Raw genomic sequence first — 22,766 nt, 5'->3', positions numbered from 1 at the left:
CGAGCACCACCTTGTCTGTTTTATCCCATCTGATTCAGTAGAACTATGCGCCAAGTTGGCAAAAACCGCTCCGTGTGTCATTGCCCTAATGCTGCCATCTAGTGGTGATAGCCTCTAGTGCCTCATTCAAACATTTAGTACCCCACATCAATTTGTAACTTACTTATTGACTCACCTATGTAAAACTGTCAAACTTATGGAAGCCCACTTGGGCCAGAACTTTAGAATGTGTAAAACAGTTTCTTTAAATCATGATCTTTTGAGTCAGTAACATAAAAATTTAAAACTAGAGGAAGACACTTTTGACAGAAGCAGGATGTACTTGTCCTCAGCTTCCAAGAAGTGTTTGGTAAATATGGTATGAACTCTCAAAGCAGCGGAAACCCTGCATGCTCAGAGCAAAAGGGCAAGTAAACACAGAGGAGAAATCATAGTTCATTGCAACTATATTTGTGACATGTACTGTCCGTGATTCCAGTGGTTTTTGTTGCTGTAATGAAGTCTTTTTATGAACCATAGTCCTTCTGTCTTGGTTTCACTCTACTGTAGGGTCACTCCAGTTTCAGTACTGTGTGAAAGATGTTTACTTGATGGTTCCACAAGGAGGCTCCACAGCCAAACTTAAAAAATTCCTGTTGCTAATGGTATAATTTCAGTGGCAGTTGTACGAGGGTTGGAACTTTAATCTTTATATGCCGGGCCATTTAAATTCCGGTAATGGCCGCGGGTCGGGGTTAATTTAAATGCCCGCCATTGTAGAGTAATAAAATTGTAATCATGTTACTCAAAATGCTGTGATTTCTACAATTTTTGTGATAAACGAACGAAATAAACGCTACTTTTATCTAGAAAGAATATAGAATCATATATTGTAATTTACAGATTTTAGAATCTGTAAAAATTGTTACATTGATTCCAAAAAATTTTTTTCCCAATTTTGAGCGTCTGTCCACAAAAATGCATAAAGCTTCTGCACAAAACGTTTCTGCAGTATAAATGCATGCTGCTGACACACTGTCTATATTTTATCTGGCAAGAGGAGAGGAAGTTTATGTTTTAATTGCACATTCTCCAGTCAGTCGGCTTACTGTATACAGGAGTGTGGGCAAGTTCTTATCCTGCTTTGTCCTTATGAAACTCTGTCTGTTTATATGTCGGACTAAACACACAGAAGTACTGTTCTTGGAATATCCACCCAATGCCCCTTGTGTCCTCGTCCCTTCAGAATCGACTGTACTGCATTCTGAATGGTGTGATTTACGAGTGGCCTCTCAATTTCGGCTTCTTCCATGCGAAATGAGGCCATGGTGCATAGTTGAAATTGCGATGTTTTATAAGTGTTATGAATAGAGGAGACCACTCATCATCACTGGCCTACTTCCTGCTAATACGAGACTGATGTTGCATGTGTGTGCTTCGCGTGGAAAACAGAGTTACATAGGGACAAAGTGCATGAATTGCGACGTCGGACTCTGCATTCAGTTACCTGCAAAATTCAGTTAGATGATGCAGGAGGGAAGACAGTCTACTTATAAAGCTGGTGTCCAAAAATAATGTAAGTAGAACAAGAATTTCTGTCTTAAAATTAGATTTTAAAACACTGTGCATGCGTGGACTGCGAGTCACCATATGATGTCGTTCGGACACTCGGCTTTACTTTAAAGGTCCCCATTACGGTGTCTTTCGGCTCATAAAGGTTAATAGTGGCAACTATTTATTTACAACTGATACAAAATAGATGCATGTTTCAAAGTTTTACTGTCCTTCAATGTAGTCACCAGCATTGTGTACAACCCGTTGTCAGTGATGTGGAAGTCGTAGGATACCTTTAGCAGCGCCTGTTGTGTTCATAGTTCAAATGGAGCGGTCTACTGCCAGAAGAATCTCTGGAACAGTTCTGAAGCGAATGCCACGAAGTGGTTCCTCCATCTTAGGAATCAAGTCAAAGTCACAAGGGCTTAAGTCCAGGGAGCATGGTGGATGGTACAGCACTTCCCAGCCCCATCGATGAAACAAATCAGCCACAGCTTGCCATTTCTGCATTTCCGTCAAATCATGCGGAACCCATCATGATGCAATTTTTCTCATGCCCAGGCGTTCCTTCAGAATGTGAAGCACAGTTGTATGCGCTAATCTTGTCTCTCGGGCCATCTCACGAATTGTATGGCGTTGATCACTCTCCAGTAACATGGAAAGAGCATACACTTCTTCACTGACACTAGGACGACCTGGCCGATGCATGTCTGCCACATTTTGGCATCCCTTGTTGAAGGCTTTTACCCACCTTGCCAATGTTCTGTAAGGTAATGCAGATTCCCCGCAAGCCTCTTGAAGACCTTGATGACACTGTCGTGCTGTATGGCCTTGGCACATTCAATCTTTATCCAACTCCGTTGTTCCTGTTTCGAAAACATCATGACAACACTACATTAGACCGCCAGCTAACACAAGGCTCTGTTCTTCTCGTCACTGCCCATGCGCATGATGTGGGAAGGGAGAGTCCATTTGCTCTGAGGTAAGGTAGGTATATAACTGACGTGTGGTTTAAGCGACGTTATTTGGTTCCGTTGCATGGCATCTCTACAGTAGTGTTGCCACTATTAGAGTTCCAACCCTTGTATAATGTGCACACCGTTATATCAGTTGCTTAAGTAAGTGTGGTTCCAGTCTCCCTAAAATAAACTCAGAGAGAATGAAGTCACATGATCAGAATCTCAGAATTGAGCTCGAGGAATTGTAATGTCCTTGAACATTACAATTTCTGGTACTCTTGAAAAGTGGATCTCTATTGCTTAGATCCCTCTCAGTTATCTATTTGTCAGACCCACAAGAACAGTAGGTATTATGCAGTACTGGCTTGCAATCAAGATGTGCTTAGCCCACTAAGCATTTATTTTAGGAAAATGTTTGCAGTTCTCTTTCCTGAACATAAGGAGTCTTTTATTCCTTGAACAGTCCATTTGACCCCTGAAGAGTATTCTGTTAGGGAACCCTGATGCCATCTTTGTCACAATGAGAGCATATCACCATACCACATTCAAACTTTGTTCAGTTTCTTTTTCCTTTCAGTGCCTGCCTGTAGGAGCAAGTTATGATAGAAATTTCATTCAATTGGGAAACTTCTCTTAGCATAAACTTTATAAGAGATCTGAATTTTTTCTTTATCTTGGTACAGCCCAGTAGAACACATATCACTTAAAAAAATTTCTGTTTGATAATACTCCCAACATCAGTCCTGTGTTAAAAAGGATTTTAAACATTCCCTTGTTATAGTGCATTAAAAGTAGAGTTTATATGTAGATTTTCATCCATGATATGTATGTAATGGCCGTCTTGTAGCACACTCAATTTCATATGTCACTTCTTACTACATGTTTCAGCAACATAGTGCCATCTTCAGGTTCGTTATTTACGCTAAGCTATTACATTGTTTGCCATCTTGTGTCTTTCATAAAATTATTTAGGAAGCACATTATTTGTCAACTATAATAAAATTTGTATATACTAAAACTTGTTAAGATTATTCATCTATATGTCTTAATTCAAATTCGCATATAGTGTGGTTCATCCACTATGGGAGTCGTTTCTGAGTGTACTGTGTCTGCGATGTGTCCTTCCTAAATAATTTTATGAAAGACACACGATGGCAAACAATGTAATAGCTTAGCGTAAATAACGAACCTGAAGATGGCACTATGTTGCTGAAACATGTAGTAAGAAGTGACATATGAAATTGAGTGTGCTACAAGACGGCCATTACATACATATCATGGATGAAAATCAGTGCAACAGGACGCTTAAATACAACATTGTAAATCTTTATGTTTCATAAGGTAGTTTACGATCCCTGATTGTTTAAAAACAGTGCATTACTTTGTCCCTAGAAGTCACATATTACACTTGAGGACACTGAAGCATTTTTCCCTGTATGGGAGGGGTTTCTTACATTTGGAGAGGTGTCAGGATAATGATGTGAATTACATTCTGTGCATTTCATACAACCTTACGAATTAAAAAAATATATATATATAGGAATAATTTTTGTATACAAAACATATTTTGGGAAATTAATATATTGCAAAACCAATTGGTTTCAAATCCAGTATCTAAAGTTTCTTAAAAAGAATATATTCTTACCTTTGTGTAGTGCTTTAAGTTATAAGTATAACTGTAATGTTTTACAGTGTCTCAGAAGACTTTTTTTATGGTAAGCCATGCATGTTGCAGATATTTCTCTGAAGGACCAAGTGGATGCCACTCAGAACATGCCTGACACTTACACAACTGTTGTAGTGAGGACCCAACTGGCACAGCAGTTCTGTGATCATGCACGTGAACAGACACGGGTCTGTGAAAATCTGGTCCATGATCAACATCTCCAGCAGCAAGGTGCATCTGAAGAATTACAAAATTGTCTTAGTTAAGAAAGGGGGAAACAAACGTGGATACTAATAAGGCATCTTAGGTACCATTGGGCAGTAATTGTATTACTTGTTTCATTTGGTTGTGGATTCATACGTTCAAGTAAGAACTAAATTGAAATTGAAGAAAGCAGTCTTCTGGGATGTGGCATCTTGTAGATATTGTGTTAACCGACGATTAAGAGGAACATACCACCTCCATCTTCAAGGTAGAAGAAAAAAGAAGAAAATCCGCAAGCGAGGAACCAATTGACATTGTTTGAAGGACAGTTAGGGGCACACAGTAGTGTAGTTGTTTGAGGCACTATGCTACAAGCTGGAAGGTTGAGGGTTGGATTCCCAATGAGGTCATTGGTTTTTTCAATTGACCTGATCCTTCCAGCCACAGTATGGCCCTGGGGTCGACTCAGTTTCTAACAGAAATGAGTACTAGGAATCTTCTTGGAGGTAAATGGCAGCCGGCATGCAAGGCTGACAGCCACACAGCCATCTGTGATCAAATTGTCTAGAAATGTGGTGGACTCAATGTCTCGCAACCCTATGGTCCTCCACTTCCTGTTACAGGCATAACTTTGTCTTTGAAGTACAATTTCTCAAGGTAACATTTGAACCTAAGAGGAATGTTTAAGTGGGAGGAGGAGACTGTGGAGGGTATTAGCCATTATATTTCTAACGAGAAATATATTTAAGAGTTTGAGCGAGGAATNTGAATTTCTCTCTGAATGTTCAGTTTTCCTCAACACAAAAACAATAATTATTTTCCTCCAGAGCTTGATTGAAACGTTCATCTTTCTTGAGGCTTGTTCTTTGCATGCTATCCATAATCCCACCCTTCTATGTATTAACTTGTATGCCTTCTTTTCCCTTGTGGGTTCCATTCTGCAACCTGTGTAGCAGTTGTGTAATTCTCCATTTGCATGAAGTGGTTGTACCCTCAAAATTGCTGTTCTTCAGTTTCCTATAATATATCTATCTTCATTCCCATTCTTGTTCTAATTGCTTCATTTATAGCTATATCCATTCGTGATAAGTTGCTGAAAGCCTCAAATAAGTCAATTCTGTAGCTAATAATTTATGTCTTTGTTTCTGTTTTATTGACCATGTTTCACCTCCATATTTTAATATACTTTTTACAGCCTTAACATCTGAATGTTTTATAATTCAGGATGGGCAGCAGTTTTGGCCAACTTGGAGGACGTCACCCAGGTTTTCAGAACTCGAGCAGAACATTTCAATCAGAGCTTCAGCCAGCATCTGGAGATGAGGGCAGAGCACATCAAGCTTCTGGATAAGTAAGAAGTTGCATTTGAAAATTACATCCACTCATTGTTATGCTATATTATTTGTGTTGCATTTATCTGTATAGATTAAATGAAATACAGTGTAACACTATAAAATGAGTATGGATTATGATGAGAACTTCATAATAGCAACAAAAATCGGACCATCATTTTCTTAACATTGGATATGTAGGAAACCCTCACTTAAAGTGAGAGCTTTCATCTAGCATTTTCATCATTACAAGTGAGTCCTAACTATAACTCTTTGTATCACTTGTACTTGTAGTTTTACTATCTAAGCTGTTTATAGCAGGTTGTCAGAAAAAGTACCCTGAACTCACCCTTGTTGATAATTGGAAGTTAGTAGATGTTTTTGACTGTTTTTGGATATTACAGGTGTACATTAGGATTAAATTCTCATTATGTTCAGGTTGTACTGTTATGGCATCTAGCAAATATTACAGTGCATGATTAGTTACAGTCTCATGTGCAACACTATGTCCTATAAATTTTATTAACTTTATAAAAGTGTGAACTTTAGTGTTGCACATGAGACTAATTGACACTAAGTGAAACAGTGCAACAGGATGCTACAATATAATATTACTGTGAATGATTTGCAGTAGGACAGTTTTAGGCTCCTGGAAACGATTATTTCATTTTGTAGGTGCCAGTTGGGATAATTTTTGGTTCCTAGGGACTGTTTTTTGTTGATGCTAAGTAGAATAATTCTGTGTTCCTAACAATCAGTATGGTGTATTTTATTGATAAAAAGTAAGATAATTTCCTTACCTTATTGGATATTTGAGAAAGGAAAGATTTTTAGCCTCTTAAAGTATGTATGTGATAATACATGTTATCTGTCATGCCTAGCTTTGGGCAGTTACTCAGAATTTGTGACAGAGAAGTTTGCTGAATTTACATAGAAACAAGCCACGCCATCACAAGTACAGTATGCGCCAAAATATGAAGTATTGAAATGAAAAGACATCCTGTTGATATCACTGTCTATTCATGTGAAAGCCCCTTGCATGACAGAATCTTCTCAAATCCTGAAGAAATGGTCCGATCACCATGTCACTGTAGCATTCTTCAGTGATGGTAAGAGCATTGCCTTCCTCATCCTCAATGAAATAGGGGTCTAATATACCGCGTGCTGAGATGGCACACCATATCGTCACGTGTACTATGTAGTGGTTTCTGGACAATAACATCTGGCCACTCAAAACCAAGAAAGCGAATTGTCTGGCGCCCACTTCCATATGAGCGGAAATAATACTCAACTATGAAAACTTTTTCCTCTGTCAAGAGACCCGTTTCCAACAACAACTGCACAACACAACTTCCTTTTCACTAATGGGAACATGTGTGGCTGGGGCTATGCCCCATCGACAAACACGTGCGAGTTCGAGATGCCCGAGTTCAGTACTGCATTTTTAGCGCATACTGTACGAGTATGTGCACCACATGGATCAGGCCAGCTTGATGGGAGGAGCATCTGACTCTTCTGTCTTAGCACATACTGGCAAGATACTCATTGTGCATATTCATTTCTTATATCTGCTCTGTTTATTAGTAGCCCACTAATATACAATGTCAGTTCTGAATATGCTTTCTATTTAGAGGCTCAGATGAAATGGATTGTTACATGAACTGCAGCAAACATGCGGTTCATATTACATGAGACTCTCATGGGAGTATTGTCTTTGGACATTGTCCAGTGTGTAGATGAAAACTTGTATGACTTTTGAAGCCAACACCACATGCTGCAAGAGGGAATAACACACAAGCAAGGGGCATATTACAGATGGACTAATGAAACAGAAAAACAAGCTGCTGAGACAAACTGTCTGGGATATCACATAGCTTTAAACAAGAGAATAATACCCCTTATGAGGTGGAATAGGATTTTATGAAAGATTCTAATAGAAAAATTTTAACGAATTTTAGGTAATTATTTATGTTATTTTAAGTGGACTGCAATGCGCAATTTTAGCGCTTATGAAAGCAGTGCGAAGGTTCGGACGCATTGAAACACCTGAGGATGGTCGTTTGTGGCTGGAACATATTGTGTTAGTGGTAAATGATGAATATTTTAATGATTGTTGTGTTATCGATGTACTTAATACATAGACATTTAATTGAAGATGTGCAACAGGATACTGAAATACAGAATTATGAAGTTTGGTGTATTTATTTCAGTTTCCAAGATGATATAAACATGCTGGAGAAGATTCCAGTGATCCCTGTATTGCTGGAAGCTGCAGAGGATGAGGCCGCTGGAGCTGCCATAGCACGGGTGTCACCATTGCAGGAGGGAGGGGAGCTGACAAGAAGTGACAGGGATGGGGACCAGCAGTTGGATGACAGGGGAGGAGAGGGTACCTGTAGCCAACAGCAAAGTGATCAACCAGTAACCCTCCTGCAGTGGATCTCTGCCAACAACCAGAGCAACATATACCAGTTGGCTCAGTTGTGCATGAGAAACTTGGAACAGGTGTGTAGCATTACCATTGAACTCTTAGTGATAGATAATGAAAAATTCTGGTCTGAACCTTGGTAATTGTATACAGTTTTATAAGAAACGTGCATAGAATGCAGGTGTGGTTGGATCAGTTTCATCTCTAACACCATCAGAAATGTGTTTACTCACAGTTACTGAATACGAAGGGGGACCCAAAAATAACCGGAACCGACCTGTTTCGCGCACATGCTTTGTAGTTATGAGTTGTGCTGCTAGGTGGTGTTAGCTGGGGGTCTCCCGCGACTGTTAGTGAGCTGGCATCAGTCTGAGTTAAGTGGTTTGTCTGTGGTGCTCTGTTGTGTGCGTTCCTGTTTCAACCCTTTGGCGATTAGTGAGATGGCCGACCAGAAGGAACAAAGAGTGTGCGTGAAATTTTGCTACCCATAGCACCAAGACTCATCGCCAGTCACAATTCTTTTAAGAAATTCTGGATCGTTCTGCACCTCACTCTTCAAGTCGCGGCAAACATTCACGCGGTTTTCTCTTTGGTCATCTCCGAGCAAGGGAGGAGCAAATTTTGCAGACACCCGTCTCATGTGCAAACCTTCGGTTAAAATTCGCTGGACCGTGCTCCATGAGATGTTCGTTTCCTCAGAAAGTTGGTCAATGGTCTTTCGACGATCTTCATCAATTGCACGTTTGATTTTGGCAATGTTTTCGTCATTTCTTCCTGTCGAAGGACGCCCGGGGCGTGGCATGTCTTCTGTTGACATGTTGCCAGATTTGAAATGGGAAAACCACTCGTAGACCTGTGATTTCCCCAAAGCATCATCATTAAAGGCTTGCCGAAGCATCCCAACAGTCTCGGCTGCAGTTTTCCCTAACAGAAAGCAAAATTTCACGCACACTCTTTGTTCCTTCTGGTCGGCCATCTCACTAATCGCCAAAGGGTTGAAACAGGAACGCACACAACAGAGCACCACAGACAAACCACTTAACTCAGACTGACGCCAGCTCACTAACAGTCGTGGGAGACCCCCAGCTAACACCACCTAGCAGCACAACTCGTAACTACAAAGCATGCGCGCGAAACAGGTCGGTTCCAGTTATTTTTGGGTCCCCCCTCATACAATACTGTTTTCAGAGTATAAATAATGTTCTAAGCCATCAGTCTTAACTAAAAAATAAACGAAACTTTGTTTTTCATCTGAAACAAAAGCATGTACCCAGCAGAAGATACAAGTTCTGGGATGGTTACTGGAAACCATTTTAAGGTCACAACATGGGATTCTGTGCCAGGCTTGGTTTATCTGAGGGCTGTCAAATGAGATTACAAAGTTTCCTGCTTCCCTTATATAGGACATACTGAACACATAGTTAGAGTGGGAGATTCTGTTGTATTTTGGCTTCATTTTAGCCTTTATTGGTTGTATATTGCAGTGTTGTGAGTTCATGCAGTACACTGCTGAATGTCTCAGTATCAAACCTCTAAAGCAACATATTGTCACATATATGTATAACTGTAGACAGGGTTTTGGATTGGAGATTGGATTTATTAGATCCTTATACATATGACTTGTGAAAACAATTATAGCACCATTGCTAATTTCTATCCTTTACAAATCACTAGAGCACCCGCTAAGCATTTTCCTGTCCACAGTGTCTTCACTAGTAGTTGCCCTGGGAACAGCTTCTGACAGTAAGCTTTTCCTCTGCTTCTGGGCTCAGGTCCTATCTGAATGGTGGCTCCCTTCCAACTGATGAAGTCTTCTCTTCATCCTTCTTATCACTTCTTGTCATGGACCACTCTAGAAAACACCGTTTCTGGCAGTTAATTTGTTGCTGCAGAGATGTGCTTGTTCATGATTGTTACCTAGTAGCAGGTGTACCTGCTGCAGTATATTTGTTCTTTGTCATCTACATGAGCATGGGTTTCAGTACATGCAAGTAGAGATAGTAACATGTTTTGGCACATGTATGCTACATCAGATCGTTAATTATATTTAAATTTGAAAAAGTTGTAACATTGGCTGACACAAATACTATATTTATCCAAATGTAAGAAGATCCACCCTTAATTTTTAAAGTTTCAAAATAACATATATTTCACTACAAGACTTTGCCAGTTTTCCATTTTGCCAAGGCCATGTATCTTTGTATCTAGTTCAGTGATGCCCAGGTTTATGCCAGACTGCAGTTGTTGGTGGTGTTTTTGTAAAGTTTAATCAGTGTTGTCCACGTGTTGCTTTAGCATGCCACAGCAAGCCTAGTGTCATGGTGTTCTCAGTATAAATCCCGTTACTGTGAAGTTTAAATCAAGATGCCAGCAGTGCAGTAGGGAACTCTAGATGTTAGAGGTTGAAAGAGGTGTTTGTTGTGTGTGCAGGTTGATGACCAGGCAATTGAATCTCTGAAGGCAGAGGTAGATAAGGTGCTGAATCACATCTTTCGGACGGAAGTGAAGGAAATTAAGGGCTTGGAAGAGCGGTTGTATGGACTGGAGCAGCTCATGGTTGAAACCAAGAAAATTGTTCAGGAACAGAGTGACCTGACTCAGGTACACCACCTTCAAGTCCATTGTTGTAGTAGACTTGACACCACATTTTGTTCTGCCAAGTCTGGTGTTAAGGCAGCCTCTGTGCTCATTTCTGCTACATATTGCCTAGTGTGGATCCTTGCTATCCTGTCATACAAATTATTGGGAGTTTTTGTTTTAGTAGCTTAGTTTGTGGTTCAAGATATTCGTATTTTATTGGTATACATTAGTTTGAAACACAGCAGGCGTATAAAAAAGTAAACTTATGTTGCAATTCTGTTGAAAGTTAACTATTGTCTTTGTTTTTTATTACTAGTGGGGTGGGACTAAGTCCCTTGTACTGTGACCACTTTTGGCCTATTGTATCATCCCCAGATGATAGGTGAGGGTGATTGTGGAGCCGTTGGTGTAATGAAGATTGGTAGGGGAAACCGAAGTACTCGGAGAAAACCTGCCCCAGCGCCACTTTGTCCACCACAAATCCCACTTGACCAGACCTGGGATTGAACCTGGGCCGCCACGTTGGGAAGCCAGCGACTAACCACTTGCGCTTTGGCGTGGCCCCAACTATTGTCGTACAGAATTTCTACTTCTTTTAAATACCACTTTTTCTTGAATACTGTCAAATTATGAACACATGATGACTGCATGTTAGAGTACCACTTTTCTTGGTAACCAGGATTGCCCATTTGAAGAATCAGCATTTTATTTCTTTTGCAGGGGGAGGGGCAACAACAAATGAGTGAACGAGGAGCTTCAAGTGTGTGTGGGGGAATGAGATTTATTATAACTTTCATTTCATTTGAATATGTTCTTATTGAGCTGAAAAACATCTTGGGCAAAATGGGCAGGTCATCAGTTTATTTGAGCAACCAGTGTGGTTGTGTAATGGACACTAGCTATAAGATGATAGATTTTTCAGTTCATATTTTTTGAAGCCAAGCTTGAATTGGCACAACCACAATTTGTAAGCTGTTTCTGGTTTCTGGTTTCTGGTGAAGGCTTGATATTGGTAATCCATAAAATCATCTGAAGTTATAAATTATTATAAATGAAGAAATTATGAGAGTTACGTATTAAAAAAATAGTAGAATTTATTGAACAGTGCAGAAGAAACTGAAAAGAATACTTTGACAGGATTCCAAAAATGTTCTTAAAATCCCAGCCAAAAGTAAACAGAATTTTGAGAAGACCTTTTGAATGACTGAAGGATTCTCTTATGGAATATGGGTAACAGATCTGAGTAGAGCTAATGCTGAAGAGGATGATGATTGCAGTTACGATTTCCATAGTCACAGTAATAATGGAGGTTGTACTTTTGCAGTCATTTCTGTCGAACCAGACTCGGGCAAATGTCCTGGGTGATACCTCTATCTTGCCGGACCTTTGTGCATCCCATCGACGCCAGCTGCAGGTGATGTTGCACAACCATGAACACTTGCTGGACATTCGAGCCCGTTGCACCCGAGCCAAGGAAGAGCTATGTCAGAACCTGCATATGCGCCTGAAATGGATTATGTATGTGGAGAATATGATGTGTGATGTAGGGAGCCGCCTCATGATGTACTATGAGAAGCTGAAGCGGCTGCGCCGACACCTTGATGTCATCCAGCAGATTCACCTGTCTCCACAGATGTACATCAATGCTGTTGGAGAAGTAGTCCGGCGACGGACCTTCTCTCAGGCATTTCTTCTGGTCAGTTATGTTACTTCTATCTTGTACTTCAGAGTGGTGTGCCTGAATCATTTTATTTGATGAGGATAAAGTTAGCAAGGTTCATAACCACTCACCTTGGAGTCTGTCATAGAGATGACTTTTGTGACCCACTAAGTCTTTAACATTTGCTTGTGTTCTTTGTTTTGTTATGATACAGGTCAGTATCAGGATGAATATCAGGAGTGAGGGCTGTGAAACCAAAGCACCTGATAAAGCTATTTATTACTTCATCACACTGCTCTTGGCAACAGACATAGATGTCACTTTATTGCATGTTAGTGACTTCACTACTGGAATGCTCAGCTGTGGAAATTATACCAGGTTTCTTGATATGAATTTGATTATTCTTGTACAGTTGGCTACTTCCTCAGAATATTTCAGTACAGGTTCAGTGAAGTTATTGGCCACATTATTTGTGAAACAATATTGAGATTATTATTTTCAAACTGAACTTTGAGTGACTCATCCTTAATGTGAAGTAGGACAAATTCTCTTTCAAGCAGCACCATCTTCTTAATAATCTCAAATGTAGGTGCAGATCCAAAGAATGTGTGGGAATGTTTTTATCCCTGACTTGTTGCAGCACCATCACACAAATTCACATTTGTGTGTGAACTTACTATAAATCACATGCAAAGAATGCTCAAAATTAATCACCACAGGAAATAGTAGAGCAAAGCCCACCACACTGTAGGAACATTTGCTACCCGGAAAGAACTCTTATGAACATTACAAAGACAGTCATTGGCAGCAGAACGGTGTCTGATCAGCAGTCAATCCTTCAAGCCCACAGAGGAGCATCAAGCGCATATGTCTATTCAGTACATAGATAGATGATATCAGTGACAATGAGGATAATGATGATCTGTGAGATATTTAGAGTTACAAACAATAGAAGAAGGTCAGACTCAACTATGATTTGAATGTACAAGAGTCCAGCATGTCAACCCATGTCATTGCTTGACTATAAATTTGCCCCAGTTTGTCCAGTGATTGAGACTAGCTCTTTCTAACGGGCCCAACTGAGTAGGTCTATCCTGCCCCATCCACCTGAGGATGGAGACAGATCCAGTCTCCGAAACGTGTGTTTTTTCTATATACCAGACGATGGATAGAGTTAAAAATAAGCCTAATAGTTCTGTACAGTTTATACCATCATCGGAATCCTTTCAAGTCAAATTCATGCTCGCCTTTTTCTTGTTTTTGCTCATTTCACTCAATTCCACATCTGTGCTCAAGTATTATTTTTAGAACCATTTGGTGTTTGTTGGTAGTATAGCAGCAGAAATACCACAGATATCTGACTGGTCCTTGTCTATACAGACCAGGCTAGGTTCAGATGAATACTGGTGTAATCGTCTTAAACAGGATACACACTGAAGTGCTTCTACAGATACATTCCAGAAACTGCAATTAAGATGTAAAATAATTTCAGGTTAATACTGAACTACAGTGTATAACAAAATTAAGAGCCAGTTTTTCAGTCAGAATTTTACAATGAAGAAAGCTGTCTCCTGGGATGTGGCGCCGTGTAGAAATTGTGTTAACCGACGTTTCAGAGGAACGTATCGCCTCCATCTTCAGATTAGAAGATGAAGAAATCTGCAAACGAACCAGCTAGAGCAGGTGCAACAGACTGAGTCCAGTGGAGTAAACACAGCTCTATAAGAGAAGGAGAAAACTGAGTGTGGCTACGTAGGGAATAGTGGAGAGGGGGAAGGGGGTAGGGTCTGGTGGAATGGCCAGCAGGTAGCGGGCCAGAGCTGGTATAGAGTATGTATTAAGGGAAGAGAAGGGAAGGTTAAATGGAGGGCATTAACTCTGTAGCTGGGGGACTGGGATGGACCTGAGTGGCCTATAGGGTCTGCCGTATTTCAGAGTTTTCTTGAGGGAACAGATGAGAGGCTTCATGACTTGCTGAAACAGAACCCCACCCCTCTGTTCATATTGTCGGGATGGAGTTCAATCTCATTGGCCTCTCCAATGATGCGATCCAAGAAAGGGTCTTGGTAGCAAGGATGGAAGTATTCTAAAGCTGAATGCGGTGTCCCAAATCGATGCTGTGTTCAGCCACGGCTGACTTGTCTGGATGTTTGAGACGGATGTGCCGCTGATGCTCCTTCAACCTTGTGTCCACAGAACGGCCTGTCTGCCCAATATAGACCTTTCCGCACTCGTACGGGATACTGTATAAACCCAGTGTCCTTAGTCCCAGGCTTTCTTTGACAGGCCAGAGGAAACTAGATAATTTTTTTGGAGGCAGGCCCACTGATTTGATGTTGTGCCAGGACAGCACTCTGCTAATATGGTTGAATATAGTCCCGACATAGGGCAGGAAGGCGACTGAGTCCAGTTTATCTTTGGGCCGACTGATGTTCGACCCTCAAGAAACCTCTGAAATACGGCAGACCCTATAGGCCACTCAGGTCCATTGCAGCCCCCCAGCTACAGGGTTAATGCCCTCCATTTAACCTTCCCTTCTCTCCCCCTAACAGATACTCTATACCAGCTCTGGCCCACTATCTGCTGGCCATTCCACCAGACTCTTCCCCCCTCCCCCTCTCTACTATTCCCTATGTAGCCACACTCAGTTTTCTCCTTCTCTTATACAGTTGTGTTTACTTGACTGGACTCAGTCTGTTGCACCTGCTCTAGCTGGATTACTCGCGGATTTCTTTTTGTCTTCTACCCTGAAGATGGAGGCGATACATTCCTCCAAAATGTCGGTTAACACAATTTCTATACAGTGCCACATTCCAGAAGATGGCTTTCTTCATAGTCACTGCCGTGAAAACCTCAAATCTTACAGAATTTTACAATGTTTCTTAAAGTTAGTCTTACATTCTGTATCCTGGTACAGATTTGTGATTTTACACTAGATCTCTTTCTGTGTTGTCAGAACCAGATAAGCATTCCACTGAATACAAGTTTCTGTTTTAGATGGGTTCGATCAGTGTAGTGACTAGGCTGTGGTCTGGCTGACTGTGAAATCAGGATCTGATTCCGGACAGGGACACATTTTTCTCCTCGCTGCAATATTGAGACTGTTTTGGTGGTCCATTTAGCCTCTTCTCCAAGGACACTAGGGGCTGTTTCAATGGGGTTAATGGGAGTAAATGAGAGTGATGCTGACCACATACCTCCATCTTGTGCTGAGGTTCTGTGAAGCTGTTCTTCCCTGTATTTGTTCATGCCTTAGTGCTTAATTAAGCACTTGAACAACTCTGTCTTTATCTTCACTGTATTTGCATATTTATATAACAGATTGGTGTGCATGGCAGTATAGTTGGCTGAGGCACTGTGCTACAAGCTGGAAGGTCCTGGGTTTGGTTCCCAGTGTGGTCATTGAATTCTTCAATTGACCTGATCCTTCCAACCTCACTATGGCCCTGGGGTTGACTCAGCCTCTAACAGAAGTAAGAACCAGGAATCGTCCTGAGAGTAAAGGGTGTCTGACACACAAGGCTGACAGTCTTACCACCATTTGTGAGCTAACTGTTAGAAAATGTGGGAGCCTTGATGTCCCACAACCCTGTGGTCTTGATGGCCTGTTACATGGATAGCATTACCTTTTTTAGATAACAGATTTGTTATGAAGCCAATGTCAAAGCCTTTTTCTTGAAATTATGTTAAAGTATCTGTTTTCTTTTACTAGTCTTGTTACTCCCAGATTCAAATGCAGATTAAGGAAAAGGAGATTTATATTTGACACTGATAGGTGGCTATCAGTTATTTAATGTTGTATGAAAACTTGTTTTATGATAATATATTTTCCTGAAGAATACAATATGGAGTTCAACTGTAGTGAATCTCTGCTTCTAAAAGAATGTATTGGAACCTAGTCCACTCCACAAAAATCAAGTTTTGAACTAATTCTGGTTAACCTTTAATGTCCGAAGTGCCCCGATTGGGCCAGTGATGAGTATGGTTTTCGTGGTCAAAGTACCCCGTTTTGGGCAGTCTGGCATTTAAACTCCGCTAGTGGAAGTGCGCGCACACTGCTAGTAGAAGCGCATGTACAGTCCTAAATATTTATTTATAAATGTAGTAATTACCAGACAGATTTGAGTAAAACCATAATAGAGGAATTAAAATGATACCTAAGTGAACAACAACAAAAAGCATATACGTATGCGTTATGCCCAAACTCATCCACGAGCCAGTACTTTTATTGCAGATTCTGCAGATTAATGTGTTAAAAATATACAATAAAATTCGATGTACATACCTTTTTTGTTGTTATCTGCTTGATGCATATATAGGCTGAAATGAAACTACAGCATTCGATTTCACCATGAACGCACAGAAAACAGATCGCACTCTGTATCTCAGCCATGATGCAACTGTCTGTTCATGATTATGGAAAGGGCAAATAATCTCTTTCAGCTATAATGGAAGGTCTTAGCACTGAAGAAGGGACCCCTCTAGCTTTTTCTTGAATAGCCATTCTTTCATTCTTCTGTCCTTTAGTCAAAAGATTCGAAAATCCGAAGAGTGTAAGCAGTGCCAGCTGAAGACCAAATGATTTTATTGCTTCCATCTGTTTTATGACACCAGGGATGCTAAAATTTGTCAAGTGTTACAGAGATGAATTTATAATGCAGAACAACTCTGTGAAGAACTGGGAAACCATTTTTGCAGTATGCATCAAAATTAAAAGAAAAAAAAAATAGCGTATAACTATTTGTATAAACATTTTCAAATCTTCCGTTATAATATGCAACACTATGTTCTTTGCTGATACAAACAAAGTTAATTCCATCCATTTATCATAAAAATTGAGTTAGATACAGCATTTTTAAACACAGTGCTTAAAATTGTTTAAGCGCCCTAACAGGAACGGACATTTAAATGCAGAGTAGCAGTGGGCATTTAAATAAACTCTGGCCAGCTCAAGCTTACCACCCTTTCAGATGTCCGGTGTTTAAAGGTTAATGTGAAACAAAAGGAGATTCTAAATGGTTCTGATGATGGTGTATAACACTCAGAATTACTGGGTTTTTTTACTTTTTCTATCGTGCAGTATTCTAAAAACTAGAGAACACAACGGTTTGTGAACTGGATCTGTTTCTCATCAGGTGAGAGGGGGAGATGCCTATGCTGTTGGGTCCCTCAGAAGGAGCTAGTCTCAATCACTGGACAACACATGTCAGTGTCAGAGTCAGAGTTACTTTACGACTGGTGGTTTACTGCCAATCGGTTTATCTTGGTGCCAAGCCCCTTTAGAATCATGACAATGTACCTTTGTGGTCATAGTCATTATGTAACATCCTCTCTGATGAGAGATTGGGTTTGTCTCTTATGAATAAGCTTTCTGTTTGTCAAGTGTACATATTGCACATAGAGCATACTATTGGAAATTCTTCCCTGTGCTCTATATATATGTCCTTTGGCAGTCCAGGCTTTGTGAAGCAGATCATGTCTATCTATCTTATCTTATGCTACAGCAGCAGCTTTTCTTTTTTTTGCTAGTGGGGTGGGATTAAGTCCCTTGTACAGCGGCCACTTTTGGCCTATTGTACCAGCCCCAGATGATAGGTGAGGGTGATTGTGGAGCAATTGGTGGAATGAAGTTTGGCAGAGGAAACCAAAGTACTTGGAGAAAACCTGCCCTAGCGCCACTTTGTTCGCCAAAATTCCCACTTGGCCAGACCAGGGATCGAACCTGGACTGCCGCGGTGGGAAGCCAGCGACTAACTGCTTCAGCTATGGCATGGCCACAACAGCAGCTTAGTCAATTGAATGTTCCTAAGCTTGACTGCCACCAAGTTTAAGCCTCTAATATTGTCTGGCTGGCTTTGCTGTTTCCTATGAGGTGAACATGTTCATGCTCATGCTTCTGCTTGTTGCCTGCACAGTTTTGATATGTAGTGACAACCTGTATCACTACAAGTACAGCTATCTAAATACCTAAGACCAGGCTATATTGAAGGGACATAACAGGAAAATATGCAATAAAAATTGTGGTAAAACATTCACAGACCTGAAACTGTGATGGAAATGGAGGTGAAAATTTTGTGCAGCAGATGCAGCCAACAAATCAAGCCCTTGATAACCAGTGCGTAGGATTAATTGGAGAATTTGTGAAACCATTTTGTGTCTACCACCAGCGCCATCTGTGTTCAAACATATAAGGAACTGTTATAACATTAAGACAATCTTCAGAACTAAACACACCCTTAGGAGTTCATTCATGAAAACCAGGATGGAAAGAGATTCACAGTACAGCACAGTGTGTCTGTAGCATTCCCTGTGAATGTGAATTGGTGAAACAGGCAGATCTCTAGCCATGTGGCTCCATGAACATAGGCACACTCTCAAACAGGGTCTTCTAGAAAAATCAAAATTAGCCCAAGATGCCTATGAAGAGGGTCATTGAGTAGGCTGGGATGAAGCTAGGATTTTGGAAATTGAAAGTAACAGCAGGTATATGAAATATAAGGAATTGACCCATATGCCATACTTAACGAATCCTATCAGCCAACCCAGTTTGGACATTTCTCCCTTCAGGATCCACCCTATCAGCAATGAGGTTACCAAGGCACAGAGATCAGTATGGTATGAGAGATTCTTCATGGGTTTCTATAAGGTTTTAGTCCCAAGTGGTTGGATGGTGCTAGCAGTAAACACAAAATGATTTCCACAAATTCTTCATTTAATCCTATGCATTAGTTTCCATGGACTTCGTTAGCTAGGTTTGTTGCATAAAATTTTCACCTCCATTTCTATCTTAGTTTCAGATCTGTGTATGCTTTAATTGCATATTTTCCTGTTATCTCCCTTTGACATAGCCTGGTCTCCAGTCTCAGCTGTAGTTATACTGACATGGGTTGTCCAGTGACATAGGTTAGCTCTTTCGAAGGGACCCAGCAGAGTATGTGTCTCCCTCCTCACCTGACGATGGAAACAGGTCCAGTTTCAAAATTGTTATGGTCTCTAAGTTTTAGAATACCAGATGATGACAAAGTCCAAAAACCCAGTAATTCTGAGTGAAGTAAAAGGGCATTGTTGTACTTCTGGTCTCAGTCCCCATGTTAAGACTTCCAAGCTGCTTGTATAGAATGTTGTTTTCCTGACAGGGCGTGTCATCTCAAATCAGACATTTCTTCTGTTTTTCAGTGGGCTAGTGACCTGGCATGTCAGCTTCTGGTCATCCACAATGAGGAGGTGGCAAGACGCAGGGACTTCCAGAGTCAGTTTGATGGTCACTTTCTGAACAATCTTTTCCGAGGCATGGAGGACTTTCCCCCTCCATTTGCCACACAAGCACCTTTACCTTTTGACTTAAATCTGCCCAGGGTAGGACTCAGATGCTTATGTTGTTAACCACTTTCCTTAATGTTGTAGGTCTTCCTTATTCTGATATGTTCGATTTTAAATTGCAGCTTGCAATAGAAGATGTGGACAGGCTTCATGCACAATTTCCAGAACTGAGCTTCTCAGTTTCTGGCCCCGATCTGGAGACCATCACCCAATTCTTCCTAGTGAAGTCTGTGACAGGGACCTTGAAGACAGAGGACAGGGAGGAAACTGCAGCCCTAGAAGACAGACTAGTGAGTTCAGACTTCATATTAACAAAGCTACATTCACATTTGAGGCTGGAAATAAGTTTACAATATTATATTTCAGCATCCTGTTACACTCACACAATATATATGGACAAATACCGTCTTAAGTGCAACAATTTTATTGTAGTTGTAATGGAAGTTGTAACAACGGGAAAAAAGGGTAAACATTTGAATACATTAGAGAAATACAATATATATAAAATAAGTAAGAAAGGCCTACAAATGAATGACACACACATAGAAACATACAATCCCATATTTCAAACTATATACGAAATCTATACAGACTAACGGTACCTCCCTCCCCCACTACCCATTCCCCCTCCAACACCCACCAACATGAAACACAGCACACAATACACCAGACAGCACACGTATTAAAGATAAGCAGCGACACACACAGAGAGCGCCTACACTGAGTAAGTACAAATAACAGTATAAACATATAAGAATAACATAACAAGACATAACATAAGATAGTAACACAAATATTTGTATATTACAGACAACACATGAACAGCGATAAAAACAAGAAGTGGCCGCTGCAGCACCGTAGATATAGGGCATGTACCCTGAAAAATTTTAATTTGAAAAAGAAAGAGAACAAAGATCTTATAGACATTTTAACTTGAATTAAGGTTTAAAAAGTGCTAATTTAAAAATCAAATCGACGCGTGTAGATTAACAAAGATTTTATACAATTAGAAAGACTGGGATTTTTACATTTTTAACAAGCAGTGTAACAGTTACGTGAGTGATACACACCTGATGATGGCCATTTAGGGCCGAAACATGTAGTGTGGAGGAGGAAAAAGAAGTAAAAACTACAATAAAATTGTTGCACTTAAGACGGTATTTGTCCATATATAATGGAAATAAGTGTCCTTTATGTCTATTTTATACCTGCACTTAACATGGCATGGTTCCGATCATGCTGTGTTGTGATCTCATGGACTTCATTACTTCTTCATAACTCTATGGACACCTTGGCAGCCATGAAGGTCTTTTAACACTTGAAATATTAAGTCATTTCAAAGTCTCCAAAGAACTGAATTATTGCTTAACTGTTCAAAAATCTTATAGTATCCTGCTTAACTGTTCGAAAATCTTATAGTAACCTTCCAAAATATACCTCATGATCGATTATTTAAATGTATTCAAATGATAAGCGACTTTTTATGGAAATAAATGAGAGTAGTTTTTATCACCACCATTTCATCTTTAAAATCTTTATCATTTTGAGTGAGCACTGTAAATAATCTGTATGTTGTGTATTACTCATGTCACCCTCATCTGTCATCTTGCTGGACCTGATAGTGGCCAGCTTATGCTGCTACCTTTATTCATGTCACATTGTGCAACTAACTGGCTTGTCCTGTGTTACAGGTGAGAGTAGTGACAGATGCAGGTCTGGCTAGCCACCTGGATCCAACACTGCTGCAGCCAGCTGATGGGGACACTACTGCTCTTGCTCAGAGTCCCAGTCCCATTTCTCTGCAAGGCAGTGCTCCTCCCAGGGATCAGGACAGGTCTGTCTTAACAGTTTATGTTTTTATTGTAAGTCTATATACAAAGCTCATCATTCAAGAGAAGTTTCAGCTTAACCTCTAATGTACGGACTTTTAAATTGCCAGCAGCACTGTATGGCCGGAATTTAAATCACCCTAATTAATTATCATTGCAAACTTTCAGAAAAAAAAATGCATATTTTCCATTCTATGCAACATAGAAATATGAACTAAAAAGAACCTGAAAGACAATAAAATTTTCTACATACACATAAAAGAGCAAGTTTTACAAACGAAAATTAACTGTGATTATTTTGTCATGAATTGCAAAATATAATCTTTATTATATATGTTATGAAATTCCAAAGGACTTACCCATTGATTTTTCTTCAACCTTGAATCATGGTGATATTGTAAATATAATCACACTATATACAATAATATTTTGTTCAGACTGTACCCGAGTTTGAACTGTGTCACTTCACAGTTTACGATAACTCACACACTGACGCGCGTGTGTCACTTCTCAAAGCAGTCCACCACACATAGCGCAGCGCCACACTTTTTACAGTAGTAGAGTGTGCTTCTGTGCTTCTTATTCTGAGAACAAATACAATGTCTTTGTTTTCCTTTGGTTGGACAGTGTTGTGAATGTTTCACCTCCAGTTGACGCAGTTGGGCCCCAGATGAACTTGGCCTCCCACGAGAAACACCACTGACTGTGATATTTGCCTCATGCGATTGAAGAATCAAATCCCGCACCAACATTTCGCGGAACTTTTTGTGTGTCATTTTTCCACCACATGACTTGTGTAATAGATATGCATTTAGAATAGTCATATCTAGAAGGTGGACAAACAGTTTCTCTGTCCAGTTCCATGTCCTCCTAGCAATGCCATAACTGTTTACCATCCTGTCAGATTTATCAACAAAGCCCATGTGTGCATTGTAGTCTTCAGTTACATGGGGTTTGACAGCATGGCCAGATTCATCTCGGAAGTTGCTTTCCAATGGAGGAGGGTACACATTCGTCATAACATACACATCACGCTTGTCTTTCCAACGAACAACACTTAGATGCCTCTTGACTCTTGTAACATCATCCCCCCTTTTTTTTTTTTCAATTTCATTGACTTCTGCCGAATTTCTTGTGGCATTCCACGCCTATCATTGCAAATGGTGCCACATTAATTTATTTTCCTGTCTAAAAGATCGTCAAATAAAGCAGGAGAACTGAAATAACTGTCCATGTAAATTTTGTGTCCCAAGCCT

General features: G+C 40.2%; 1 protein-coding gene across 7 annotated transcripts in view; it reads left to right on the top strand.

The window, feature by feature from the left end:
- LOC111869264 (RB1-inducible coiled-coil protein 1) overlaps window positions 1-22,766 on the top strand; it is an 87,537-nt gene that overhangs the window by 13,218 nt on the left and 51,553 nt on the right. For all 7 annotated transcript variants that reach the window (XM_023860658.2, XM_023860659.2, XM_023860657.2 and 4 more), the window contains exons 4-11: window positions 4,228-4,389; window positions 5,587-5,713; window positions 7,904-8,198; window positions 10,552-10,722; window positions 12,026-12,397; window positions 19,538-19,717; window positions 19,804-19,971; window positions 21,373-21,515. In XM_023860658.2, coding sequence (XP_023716426.1) covers window positions 4,228-4,389; window positions 5,587-5,713; window positions 7,904-8,198; window positions 10,552-10,722; window positions 12,026-12,397; window positions 19,538-19,717; window positions 19,804-19,971; window positions 21,373-21,515 — 1,618 coding nt within the window. The remainder of the gene's footprint in view (window positions 1-4,227; window positions 4,390-5,586; window positions 5,714-7,903; window positions 8,199-10,551; window positions 10,723-12,025; window positions 12,398-19,537; window positions 19,718-19,803; window positions 19,972-21,372; window positions 21,516-22,766) is intronic.

The sequence above is a fragment of the Cryptotermes secundus genome, unplaced genomic scaffold (assembly GCF_002891405.2).
Source record: "Cryptotermes secundus unplaced genomic scaffold, Csec_1.0 scaffold18, whole genome shotgun sequence".
Taxonomy (NCBI): domain Eukaryota; kingdom Metazoa; phylum Arthropoda; class Insecta; order Blattodea; family Kalotermitidae; genus Cryptotermes; species Cryptotermes secundus.
Note: the sequence above shows the minus strand (reverse complement) of the source record. Positions and strands in the feature narration are given on the sequence as shown.